Raw genomic sequence first — 14131 nt, forward strand, 5'->3', positions numbered from 1 at the left:
GATGCAAGTGTGGGTCCCACTTTTCCGGATTGTGATTTACAAAGAGTAACAAGGGTATTATTGGGAAGAAATATGGATTAATGGATTTGGTAGACCGAAAAAGTGAGTTCGAAATGACAAGAATCATATCTCATAAGTTTTAACATAGGCGTCTTGTTTTTTAAGTTTTTAGATTAAACATTTACCTTTCCTTATAAATTTGACGAAACGAAAAAGTTTCTCGCGAAACGTAAAATTATCAAAATTTTAATTTTGTTTGCGCCTATGCGTTCGTAACAACGAGTACCACAAGGATACGCTAACAGAATGAATTATATGTCTCACGATACGAGGGTCAACAAATGTCTACTATTTCGCCTCAAAGGACATTTTTGTAAATTCAAACTTTTAAAATTAAAATACCGAAAAATTAGAAATGGATTATTACAATCTACCCCCTTATGAAATTTCGTCCCCGAAATCTGCAATAACTTGCTATACATAAAAAATACTCAAAAGATAGGAAGAAAATATATATAAGGAAGAAATCAAGTCAGAGCAGTTGCATAAAAGAGAATATCATTCCATCACGATCAGATTGCAATGATTTCTCTTTCATGCCTCAAAGCTCATACTTTTATTCTCATTTAGTATAATATTATGATATTATATATACTAAAACTCAGTTGAGTTTTAGCACTGTTCAGAAATAGTAAAAGGGCGAAAATGCCCTTGGGTTTTTGTTTGCTTAGACGTTTTGCTGCTGCTTTGCACAGTTAAATATCTGTTATGCCCTTGATTGCCACGTGTTGATCATCCCTTGTCTGTGTGGTTCGATTCCGTCACAGCGAATAGACGACATTTCCCTTCTAGCCCATGCGTCCATTAGAGCAACTCCAGCGTGGGAGCCCTCCCACCAGGCTATTCACTATTCAATCCACCTAGTGAACAGTAACTGCCCTTAATGAATAGTAATCACCTTTTGCATTTCCACCGTTACACTTCAATAGCCCTAGTAATATGCAATAAAATATTAGAATTTTTTTTATTTATAAAATAATACAAAATAATTTTAATTGTAATTTCGGATAAGATTTTTAATCGTTCTTGTTGCGCCACGTGTCATTATCCGAAGTATTATTAAATAATACAAAATAATTTTATTTGTAATTTCGGATAAGATTTTTAATTGTTCTCGTTGCGCCACTTGTCATAAAATCCGAAAAGACAATTATTAGGAATGTGATTGAAAGTAGTTGAGAAAATATGAAATTGTGGTGTAAGGTAGATGATAATGAAAATGTATTTATATAAAAGTAAAAACAATTTTTTTTTAAAAAAATTTCAGATTTTTTTTCGAATTTTTTACAATTTATTTTAAATTTTTATTCAACTAATTAATCTCTGCCGTTGGATATAAAAAAATTTGAATTCCAACACTCCAGATTGTGCCACGTGTCACAATGGTAACTTTTCTTAATTTTAAAACTATTTTTTCTTTTATTTATTTATAAAACATATTAATATCGACCGTTGATCTCAGATCGAACGGTGGATATTAAATAAGATTTTTTTTTATTTTTTTTACTGTTGAAATCGAACGGTCCAAGTTAAAGAGCCATTAAGAACGAACGGACCGTGGGAAGCCAAATGGCTTCCCAATGGTAACATTTTAATCTCAAAAAGTGGGCTGATTTTTCTGAAAGTGTGTCGGCGACGCGCCCCCACACGCAAGTGGGGTGCATGCGCCTGACAGAAAAAAAATAAAAAAAGGTTTGATGCCAGACTGACGTCAGCCTTGACGTCAAATTCATTCGGGCTCTTAGGCTGACAATTCTTCGCAGCCTGGAGCTCGGACCTCCACCTCCACTCGGGTCCTTCACGCTGGAGCCAATCCATTGAGCCTTGGGCCCTTTTCTTTGGGTTGTCCCCCGAGCAATCCACCACGGTGGAGTTGCTCTCATCGATGGACCTTTCAGTTCGACTTCTTCTCGATTTCACTTCTCTCTCGCCGTTCTCATCTTTTGGGTATTTTGGAACCTAGGTTTTTTTCTCTTTGATAGGAGCATATTCATGCGACTTAAATGGCTTGTTCTCGTACATTTACGTTATGTTTCTTTAGTTATTTTAGTCCTTTATGCTTCTTTTGTGTGTTTTCAGGTTCTAAGGGCAAAGTATGCAAAAGGGTGCATTTTGGTGCATTTTGGAGTAGTTTGGGGCGTTAAATGGATTGCATATACTTGAAGCCAAGTAGATGGACGAAATTGAAGACCAAAGGAGGCCCTTTGTACCAGAAATTCACACCAACACATCCCATTTCAGATTGCATTCCAATCATTCCAGCCAAGCCACATGCACTCCCTTTAATTTATTCAACCTAGCTGTCAAAGCACATGCACATTCACCCTAATCATTCACATACACAATCTGCCATCATTCACACATTCATTCCACATGCATTCCCTTCATATAAATCAGCCACATGCACCCATAATCATTCAACCAACTTTGCACATGCATTCATCATCATAACCTAGCTGTCATTCCACTTTAATCCACATGCATTCCCTTCACAAATTAGCCACATGCATCTCCCATCACCATTCCAGATTTCCACCAAGTTCCTAGCTGTCATATTCCCTCCTTTTCACCTATAAATAAGCATCCATTGCAGCCATAATGGATTCATTCCCATTCATACACAATTCATTCACCATTCACGCCAGAAATTCATCCCCTCTCTATAACACATCCATACTTCACCATTCTTCATATTTTCTGCCCAAAAAGAAGCCTTGAGGTCCCCTACATCCATCCCTATCCTAAACACATCATTCTACACCATCCATAACTCCTCATCCCTCCAAACCTATCCTTAGACCTTGTGCTACAACGAAGAGGAGGAGAAGAGTGCCTAAACGTTCATACAATTCAAGTTTGAGTTGTTGGAATGTTTAGGTGTTTCTTTTCCTCGATTCCAATGTTTAATTTCAATTCTCTTTGTTTTGTACGTATGAGGAACTAAACCCCCCCCTTGGCTAGGGGGGGATTCGAAATATATGTTTATGCTTGCATTTTGATTTGATTACTTCTAATTGCGTTTCATAAGTTGTGGATTCAATTTGTTTAACTGTTTGATTGATAACTTATTTATGTATGTTTATTGAGAGTATACGCTTAATTTTCATGCATGAATATGACGCTAGAATATAAGTGAGTTTCACCTAATAGTTACGAACTTATATTCACAAGTAGTGGAGGTTGCTTATAAACAATCGCGTTAAACGAATTCTTGGCATAAGTTTCATGCAATCATAGTAACGAATGCCTCGTCAACACTTATAATTTTCATAGAGCGTAATGATTCTTGCTTGTATCTCTATTATGCAATCATGTAGGGGACTTGTGGGGAATGTTTTGGGTTGTCGTATGCAATCATCCAATTCAATAACGTTAGGAAGATTTGAAGGTTAATTAGTGCATCACGGTTAACTTGGGGTGTTGAGAATTCATGGTTTATTGAAATGCAATTGGAAATCTTTTTATTATGCAAGTGTAACATGTGTGGAGATGAACCCCTTAGCTAGCCATCCCATCCATTCAATTCCATCACATTCATCTTTACAATCTGTTTTTAAATACAATCTGTGCATTTTAGTTAATTTCGTCAAAAACTCAATCCCCCTTTACTTTAATGTCCAAATTAGTTAGAAATCAATTTAGTTTGTGTTTTTAAGAGTCTTGAGTCAAGTTACAACTTAATTTCGTCCAAATTTGGGTTTAAGGTCAGAAACTGCTTAGTTAGTGTTTTTAGGCAATTTTGAGTCTTTTGAACTTGTTTTGAGTCCTTTGAGTCTTTGTATTGTTCAAATTAGTTAGAAAGTGTTTTGGTTTGTGTTTATAAGTGTTTTGATTCAATTTGTTACCCAAATTCGTCCAAAGTACTCAAAGTGCTCAAAACTGCCCAGAAGTGTTTTTAAGGCTGTTTTGAGTCTTTTGGTGCTGTTTTGAGTCTTTTGGTTTGTTTTAGTGTTTTAAAGTTTAGTTTTGCATTCTTTGAGTCTAGTAGAGTGTTTTATATTGTGTTTTTACGTTTTTGAGTGAAATCCAAGTGATTAACAATCCCTCCTAATCCCCGGTCCTGAACGATCCGTACTTACATTCTATACTACAATTGTCAAAAAGAGGGTTTAATTTGTGTGCGTATAATTCTCGCATCACTCTTCCGCATCGTCGTTTTGCTTACTGTTTAGCGTTGTCATCTTTCTCCAGATCGGCAGGCCAATAAAACCTGGCGAGGTCAACATGTACTTCTATGGAATTTACCGCCTGTGATCTCAGCCATCTCAGCCATGCTTGCACCGCCGTCAATTTTATTGTTATGTTTAGGTTTGCACATTCAATCTCATTATTTACAGTGTTTAATTTAATATTCATGCAATTAATTGTGCTTTGGATTAGGGTGGAAGTTGATATGTTTGATTTTATGCAAGTACTTTGTTTTTTATGTTTTCTATCAGAAATTAATTTACTTTTCCTTTCAAATTGTTGAGCTGCTAGAAGTTTTTGCTTTTTTTCTTAACTTGATCGAAATCCATTTCTTACCCACATAACCTAGAGTCTCCTGATGAGTTTTTTGTCTTTCTCAGTGTGTCTTATTTAATTTTTTTTGGTTGTTTTCGATTTATAGATGTATTTTGTGTTTAAATTTTCTTTTTATAATTTTGGGGGTTTTGTTTGTGTGCTCTGATGCTGTGTGTGGATGTCTGATTTCGTTCTTTTTTTGCTTTAAGGATTTTGCTGGAGGACTCCCTTTGGAATTGCCGAATGCTGTTGTTTGTCGTGTGGAAGCAGAGTTAATTGCTACTAAAAAGGTATAGAAGCTTAGCTAAACCTTAATTATCATGTAGGGAAGTAAATAACTATAAAAGTAGCTTCACTATGGTCTGTAATCATATACCACACCTTTGCATGACTCTTATCTACCTTTGAAATTGAATTTGGGATTTGATTATTTCAATTAATTTCTCCGGTTTATATTTCAAGGTCAGCCGGTTTTGTACTTAGCATCAATTAATTGCTTTTTTCTTGGTGAGTACCTAAATGTTTACACTTTCAGTTTAACAGAAAATGACAAATGAGACAAACTTGGAACCTAATAAATCAATATTAGCAAGCCCATAAACTTATTTCGTGACTATCACAATATTCTTTCAATATTCTACGTTTTGCTTACAATTCTGTTCTCTCTAGGACGTTAAAGTGCATTTTTGGTTTTTGAAGTTTCGCCGCCAAATACCAACTATCTGACTGTGTTTTCTGTCCTCTCTGTTCTCAATAATGTTTATGTTTTGTGATACCATTTTTACATCTTTCAAACACATATTTCACGTGTGTGGCTCTTGATTGAAATTTGATTTGCCAAGAACTGGAGATGGTCTTGGTTTTAATTAAGGTTAAAATTGAATCATCCATGATTTTAAAAAAATGGTATTTCTGATTAAACCTATAACGATGGACACATAGGTTACACATGGAGATTGTCACATTATTGTAGTTCTCAATTCATTTATGGTAGGTAGTCTTAACTCTTCATCTATGTACCAAATTTTTATTTTATTTTAATGCTCAGGCAGAAATTATAGAGGAGCTTATTTGTTGGAGATTTGAAGAGTAAAACTTAACAGCGCGGTATTGCTGGAAGTAGTAATTGCTAATTAGGTTTCCACTCTTTTTTTCACATACCTTGGTTCAAAAGCAATATCATTTGAATGATGAAACATTAAGTCAGCATCTCAAGCGAACGATATTTGCCACTTCCCTTTTAAATGAATTTTAAGATCAGCTCCAGTCCATGTTTGTTTAACAATGTTGTATCATTCATTATATAGTTTCACAAAGATCGTGCATAATTCTTGCTGAACTCGGTTTGGTTTTCTTTTGTTTAGGGATAGAGTGAGGGAATCATAGTTCGACCAAGTCTTGAATGATGAATTGAGCCAGATCATTGAGGTCTCTTTGTCAAGTTAAATTTTCCTTCTACTTTTTATTTGTAATGCTCAGTTCTTCACTCAAACATTGCTTATGAAGTGAATGAATTTGCATAAGTTTGAATAAATTTTCAATCCCGCAGCAACGCCCAAGCATCGTTGCTAGTAATACCTATGTACTGACAAAAGGTCAAATTTTTTTTTAATAGATATGTATGTATATATATATAATATAATATAATATAATATAATAATAACATAATGTCAAAAAAAAAAAAATATATATATATATATATAATGACATAAGTTAAAATATTTGCACTGAACTTAAAACTGAAAATGGAAATAACTCACCCAAACATTCGTAACGTCACGTACTCCAAGTATATGTGTATGTGTGTGTCATGGGTCGAGCCCCAAAAATAACTAGGTAGGTTCAAAACCTAATTAATAAATACTAATATAGATGGGTCTACTTGTTCACTTGCTTACGAACCCACTGAATGAGTTATCGATAATACAGTTTGTAGCCTGCAATACCGACAACTCATTGTCGTCTCGATAAGCAAGTAAAAAATTTCTGATGATGTAAAATTACTATATTGCCCCTCATTGGAAAATGCACATAAACCGCCTGATTCACGTCTCAATCACATTCACGTACTACCCTCAAGCGCATCAATCTGAGTTGCTAGAAGTGTCTTGACATTCATGTACACACGAACTACCAGATCTTGGGGGTGAAATATATGGAAGATGTGATTGGGACTTACAATCTTTGTAAAGGGTTGTGATTTTCATACACTCTTAACTACTTTTCCCACACTTCTTCATATTTTTTAATACTTAATTTGTAGGATACCAATTAAGGATTAAAAAATAGGAAGAGACGTGGAAAAAGCAATTAAGGATTTGAAAATCACAACCCTTCCGTAAAACATTTGTTTCATGACTAACGCCAATGGTCACTCTTCTGATCGAGGGGTACCCGATCTGAAACATGTAATAGAGGAACCATGACTCTGACCACTACTTTTGAATGACGGTTGCTGTCTCGAACCCCCACAAAAATTGGCCCCACAATTACCTCCCACATTTCTACCTTCACCAAGACCCGTATAGAGGAGGAGGGAAGACCAGGAAAAGCTAAAGCACAGAGTAAGAATAGAAACCTTAACCCTTGTTCAACCTATTTCTCCTTCCCATTAAATACTAATAAAGGTACTGAGCAGTTAGGTAGGGCACGGGTATCCTCTGATCCTTCTTTTCTCCTGTGTGTTCAGGTGAAGTTATTTGTAACGCTACACAACAAACTCCCATAAACTCAGATGAAAAACCCTAAATCATCTGGTTTTCCGTACTAAAAACCATACCATCCTCTACATACCATTATCTATTTGTTAACCCTACTAATTTTATGCGCTAACATTTACAATATCAAATGAATGCTATAATATATAATCCTATAGAAGACTGATACAAAATGATTAGGATTGAGATATGGCATTTTAAAATGAATTCCCCTCATTCAAACGCCTATCAAGCCATTATGCTTACATTACATTTCTCTGGCGGCAGTTGGCCCCCAACTCCAAGTGTTCCATCCCACTCTAAATTGCAAGTCTGTTGCATTTATAAACATTTACAACACCACCATACTCACCACTAGTGGCTTTGATATTTTTCTAACTCACATCACTCCTAATACTATATGCATTTACAATTCATTTCCCCAATATATCCATATCCACCACCTCTTCTTGCATTGACATACACAAATTAGAACTAGAAATGGCCTCCCTAGATTACTCTTCCAACTCTCCCAAAACCCCAACTTTTGCATCCACACCTAAAACACCAACAAATAATAGTACACAAAATCTCCAGAGCAGGTTTTTCAGAAGCATTTCAACCAAAGACGCCCCATCCTTCTCGAACTTCCCTTATACCCCACCGCACAGCACCAACTCGCCTTCCTCCCGTACCCAAAGCCTCCATGCCTCTCCTACCGCCTCTCCTCTTCACCCTCTCCAATCATCATCTCCCTCCAAAAACCCCGACCTCCTCACCGCCTACCGCTGCATCTCCTCCGTCCTCAAAAAGGACGGTCAGATCTTGTCCGTTGCTGCATCAAATGGCCTAGTTTACACTGGCTCCGCCAGCAACCTCATTAGGGTTTGGAAGCTGCCAGAGTTCACGGAATGTGGGCAGCTCAAGACCAAGGCTTGCATGGTCTTGGCAATGGAGGTGTCCCATGACAAGGTCTATGCAGCTTATGGTGATGGTAAGGTTAGGGTTTGGCAGAGAACGTGGGATGGCGGGTTGAAGCACGTGAGGCTGGCGACAATTCCGAAGACCGGAAGTTATGTTCGGAGCTTATACATTGCCGCCGGGAAAGATAAGATGGTAAGTGAAGCTGTACGATATGTTCTTTGTTTGGTTTTGTATTTATGGCTTTATTGATGGTAGGGCTTGATGTGGAGAGATTTTTTAATGTGACCGGTACAAGGATGATACATCATGTGTAACTATACAAATGATGTCATATATGTGTGAAAAAGTTTATAACTTAAAAAACAAAATTTATTACCACTTATATATATAAACACGTGATGTAAAAATTTTCCTTGATGTGTTCAGAGGGTAATAGTTATAATTAATGTGTTTCACATATGTAGGGGTTTGGAGACACTCTTAACTACTTATAGTTCTTTCGTGACTAGAATTATCTCTTCTACTTGTAAGGTAGCTGCAGTAAACACGAGGATCATTTTACATCACTAATGCAACTCACTGCTCACCAAATACATCGGTATATCTCATCCGGTAATTTATCCGTTATAAACAAATGAGGTTTAGAGTGAGTTTAGGTTTGAATAATTGAAACTTTGCTAGATAGTTTGGTTAAATAACTTAGATATACAAAATTGTTTACTGCAGTAATACTCAATATATATATTAGGAAAATGATTTCTCTGTTCCTTTTATATCCCTACACACCAATGTTTGATATTTAGATGGAAGAAAGTATAAACAAATTAATGAATAGAAGATCACCCAATTTAGTTTGAAACTGGTGACAAAAATAGTTACTAAAATGGAAGGTCACCCTATTAATAAATTTTCGTCACCATTTCTCATTGGCAACATCAATCCTTGTTACCTCAACAACAGCTACTAAATAGTTACTAATTAGAGTGGATGTTGCTCACTTTTCTTTTCTTGTAGTGAATTTCTCGTTCATATATTAGCTAACCATAGTTTTGTTCAGTAATTTCCCATCTCATATTATTGCAGGTAGAACGTTCTACTTATAGATATTTAATCAAAAGATATTCGTAATATCATTATTACAAAATGCTTTTCTATTAAAAATGTTGTTGGGACTGGCCAGTGGGGTAGCACTTGGCATGTAAAACATGAATTTCATATATGCCAAAGCCATATTTTGGGACTTGATTTATTGAGAACCCACAGTTTCTGTTGGTTTTATTTATGAACATTATAACACAAGACAAAATGAAGTTGTGAATTAGATTTGCCAAGAAAGTGGAATCGTATATACTTATTATTTCAAGCTGGAACTTATTGAAAGTTAGCTGAAATTAGTAGATGGAACACGGGGACACTACTCACTACAGTGGAAATAGATATGAATCCACCTATGTGAGTCTTCTAAAGTTATGTGGTCACTAATGTGTGGTCCATTCTGTTACAACGCCTGGCAATTGTATTCAATAATTCTATTTGCACACTCACTAATAAGAACTATTGATACACCTTGTAATAAAATAGACTCTTTTGTTGTTTGTCGGATTCATCTGGTTTGTCAGTATTGTTTATCTAAATAGTATTGCTAAATGCTATTTGTTAGAAAATAAAAATAGTTCTTAAAGTAGTTGGAGAAGTGATTTATGCATACATTTTTTTCTCTCACTACACATGCGCACTTATTCTAATATTTGAATTAAATAAATGATAATTAAAGGACAAAGATAAACTGGAGTGTGTTGAAAAAGGCAAAGAATATGTAAGAATTATTTCACATGTTGTTAGTATATAAGTGTGAGTACATAGCAGCTCCCCACCTTTAAATAGGTATATATTTGATCGTTGTCGATATTATTACATCATAACATACTTTGTTCTTGGTGATTGTTATTATAATTCCTACCATTTGCTAAATAGATTGAGTTAAACTTACTTTAATTACTTTTTCAATGAATGTAACAGCATATGGGTGCTATAACATCACTGGCCATCAATGTATCAGAAGACATCCTATACTCAGCTTCCATTGACAGAACAGTCAAAGTATGGAGAATTTCAGACCTAAAATGCATTGAGACCATCAAAGCCCACGCTGGGCCGATCAACGAGATCATCGTCGCTGATGATGGCGTGCTCTACACGGCCTCAGACGATGCCACAGTCCGAGTGTGGCGCCGTAACTTCTGCCGTGGAGACCAGCTTCCTCATTCACTCACTGTAACTTTACCCGCCAAGTATTCCCCCGTCAAAACCCTAACCCTAACCCCAGATGGCGGAGTTTTGTACGGCGGGTGCACTGATGGGTACATACACTATTGGCTCAAGGGTTGGTTCTCTGGCCAATTACACTATGGGGGTGCACTCCAAGGTCACACCCATGCAGTGATGTGCTTGGCCAGCGTGGCCAACTACGTGGTCAGTGGGTCAGCAGACTCCACAAGTAGGATTTGGTCTAGAGATGTGGAAGATGGTCAGCACACTTGCCTGGCACTGCTCGTAGGGCATAGAGGGCCGATCAGATGTGTCACCGCGTTTTCCGGAAGATTAGGGGATGAGGCCGAGGAGGGTTGCACAATTTGTACTGGAAGTCTTGACGGTGTTCTTAAAGTGTGGCGTGTGACCTGCACTAACAAAATTGCTGATAATTTGTGTTCAGCACAAAGTGAGTGTGAGTATTTTCAGCTGTAGTCGAAGAGAGGCGAGCAACTTACATGGTGCTAGGATAGACATTATACCATAGCGTCCGGTATCATGGAAGTTCTTCTCCGTCGAAGGGGGGGACTTCAATTTGGTAGGTAGCCGTAGCCTATAGCTAAACTAACAAACTTGTCGTACTATTGCTACATATATTATATGTACAGAATTCTGGTGTAGCGACTTTGCTCAAGATCGATGTTGTTACATTTATGTAGGAGTGACGTAGTTTGTGCTAATTTTGGAAAGTAAACCAGTACTGTGCTCCTTTGGGCTTTCAATATACAGCAAATATTAGTTGCCCGTTGGATATGCAAATTAAATAAGTTGGGGGTGAAAAAACATTTTGAATCATTGTAATTGGAATCCGTTCAAGCACTTTGGTTCAATATTTATACTAGAAGAGTAATCTTGACAAAAACTACTATTAATTTGTTCAATTAGTGAATTTTGTTCAGTGTGTGGTTTGGCTCATTGTCTGCTATTATATTTGCTTAATTTCTTACGAAAGGAAATAGCCGAGCCGAATCATTTCACTAAGTGGACTTGTTTGAATTGGTTATGCTACTAATTCGAGGCTTAAATTAAACCAATCCGAATCATCATGTTACATTGATTGATCCAGTGTAAATAACCATGATTTAGATCAACCTTTTGATTATTAAATTACAATGATTTACAATCTTCATTATATGATCCTTACAAATAAATAATGGGATTGGGCTCCTGGGACCTGCTCTATATTTACTTGACACAAAATTGGTTTTTGGCTACGGTGTATGCATTTAGATAGTTTGTGTACTTCTATGAAGTAAATGCATGTATCGTGGGTCAAAACCAACTTTTACTAACAACATAGCTAGATAACTAGCAAATGGAAAAGATGAGAGATACAAATCATGGTACTGACTGATGATTCACTCTGGCCTCCGAACTTGACAAACTTCGGTTAATATCTGTTAACTGCAGCTGCAGGGTGCTGATCACGAGTCTCCGGTGACTGCATTTCCAACCTATCGTTTGGATTTTGTTCGAGGCGAGGACTGCGAGGATTATCATGCTCCCTATTGAAGCACAACTTACAGATGATGTAACAAAGCACACGCAAGCCGAAGAGAATGCCAATGATGGCCAAGGCTGATACAACATACCTTCCGACGGAACGGTGTCGGTTGCACCCAAAAAAGAACCCTACACACACCATGGCTGTATGTAATTATTGACTAATTTATATAACATGTACATATATATATATGTCTGTATATATATCACAGTGAGTTCTTGCTTGCTGAAACTTGAAATTGTTGGAAGGTTTTTAAGTAGTGGTTTGTGGGTGGTATTCTTGCCTTCAACAGAGGCTACTTGATCACTTGTCACTCAAGTATGGAATATGATCTTTGATTTTGGATCATATGAGAAAGGTTAAAGCAGCCGTTCCCTTTTTCATCATTTCCTCATTAAAACTTTAATAATTGCTTTTTCAATTATTGGGATTTAATTAACTACTTGGATCTACACATAAACTTAAATAAATCAAATTAAGTCCACATGAGCTGCTTTGGTACGGAACCGGATCTCCTCCGGATTCGAAGGAATTGAACCCAAGGATCAAATGATTCTGACCGTTGAAATTTGATCCAACGGCCACAAACAGAGTGTTCATCTAAAAGTTATAATAATTGTAGCCGTTGAATTAAATTTCAATGGTCCGGATTATTTGATCATTGAGCTCAATTCCTTTGGCTTCTGAGAGGATCCGCTTCCCTTTGGTACATTTTTGAAAGCAAATGGTCATGTTTTTGTTTTTTTTTTTTTTTTTTTTTTTTAAAACAATCAGGACCACTTTGGCACACACGAATTGGAGTTGATGAAGTAAAGTTAGGAGTAGGGTTGTTCATAGCTTTACGATTTCAAAACATGTATTTACCCTCGGAGTTTAAAATTAAAATTCTTTTCTTCGAACACTTTTTTTTTAATTATTTTTTATTTTTTTCGACAGAAGCAATAGTGTTTCATTACTAATAACAACCAATTACAAGAGGTTTTCATTGGGAACATGTTCTTCAGTGACCAATTTTTGATCTAGAGATAATTTTTACAAAATACAAGTGATTTTAAACCCCTATACGGTTACCACATAGACCACACCACTAGCACTACAAAAAATATGGCCATTGCACACAATAAATTATTTTTGCCCTATGAGGCCAAAGGGCATCAACATATGTGCCCATAGAACAATAGCAACAATGCAGCAACTAAAACATCATGTGTGCCCTCTATGGGCCTGCCCTTTGTTCATAGGACACCATATGACATTTTGTGCTCAAAGATTGAGCACAAATAGGGGTTCTTTTGTGTCTTAGTTCTGACAACACTGACTTTTCCAAGCCATGTTAACACCATTTTGTTTTTGTGCCCAATAGGTAAAATATTAGAAAAAAAAAAAACAAATTCAAATATTACAAACAAGCTTTTACAATTTAGTTCTACAAACAATCAATTCATACGAATAATGAAAACAACAATTCCTAACACATGTTTTCTTCTATGAAAGTAAAGCCAATTCCTAGTACTTATTGTTAATTCATGTTTTCTTCTTGAATAAGCAACTAAATATATGAGGTTGACAGAGCTTACAACAAACTAACCAAAAAGGAGAGCAAAACTGCCTCTGTTCTGATCCGCTCGACTATTGTAACAAGTCAGAATAACAGTAGGCGCCAAGATTATGACAATAATAACTATTCAAAAAATTGACAAGAGGTAAAAAATCTAGATTCACAAAAACTCATCAAATAGTTTTCACAAGCAAAGCTGGTAGCACTAACTATTAAGCGAAACAAACAAGCTCCATACTGACAAACATTGAAACTCACACCAACCTTGAACTCCATTTCCCCATTTCCAAGTTGGTCAGAAAGATTCTGAACAAGGCTCCTGAGCTGCGCATTCTGATCAACTAGTCCATTAATGTCCTTGAAGGTCAACTATTTGCATTGTTATACCCAAAAGAAATTAGATACAATCATCCATGACTCCTTCAGCATCAGATTCAGTGTTCGTCTCAACAACGTTAACATTGCCATAGTCATTGTATATCACGGCATTTCAAGCTCCAAATATTTAGTGGGAAAAAAGTAAAGCACTTACCATTTAAAATTCTCTCTCCCAATATTTAGTAGGAAAAAGGTAAA

The 14131-nt window shown here is 36.3% G+C and overlaps 1 protein-coding gene and 1 long non-coding RNA gene across 2 annotated transcripts; both read left to right on the forward strand.

The window, feature by feature from the left end:
* Nucleotides 1-4106: 4106 nt before the first annotated feature.
* Nucleotides 4107-6095, forward strand: LOC125478685. The gene is made up of 3 exons (XR_007259455.1): nt 4107-4368; nt 4773-4853; nt 5928-6095. It is a non-coding gene; the product is annotated as an uncharacterized LOC125478685 (long non-coding RNA).
* A 1277-nt stretch (nt 6096-7372) lies between these two features.
* LOC103944841 (protein JINGUBANG-like) lies at nt 7373-11173 on the forward strand. Its single transcript, XM_009355303.3, has 2 exons — nt 7373-8375; nt 10203-11173. Exons 1-2 carry the CDS (start codon nt 7761-7763, stop codon nt 10926-10928), a joined length of 1341 nt encoding a protein of 446 aa, XP_009353578.2. The 5' UTR covers nt 7373-7760; the 3' UTR covers nt 10929-11173.
* Nucleotides 11174-14131: the final 2958 nt, after the last annotated feature.

This window comes from the organism of the source record quoted next, unplaced genomic scaffold (assembly GCF_019419815.1).
Source record: "Pyrus x bretschneideri cultivar Hongxiangsu unplaced genomic scaffold, Pyrus_bretschneideri_v1 Contig26, whole genome shotgun sequence".
Classification (NCBI taxonomy): Eukaryota; Viridiplantae; Streptophyta; class Magnoliopsida; order Rosales; family Rosaceae; genus Pyrus; species Pyrus x bretschneideri.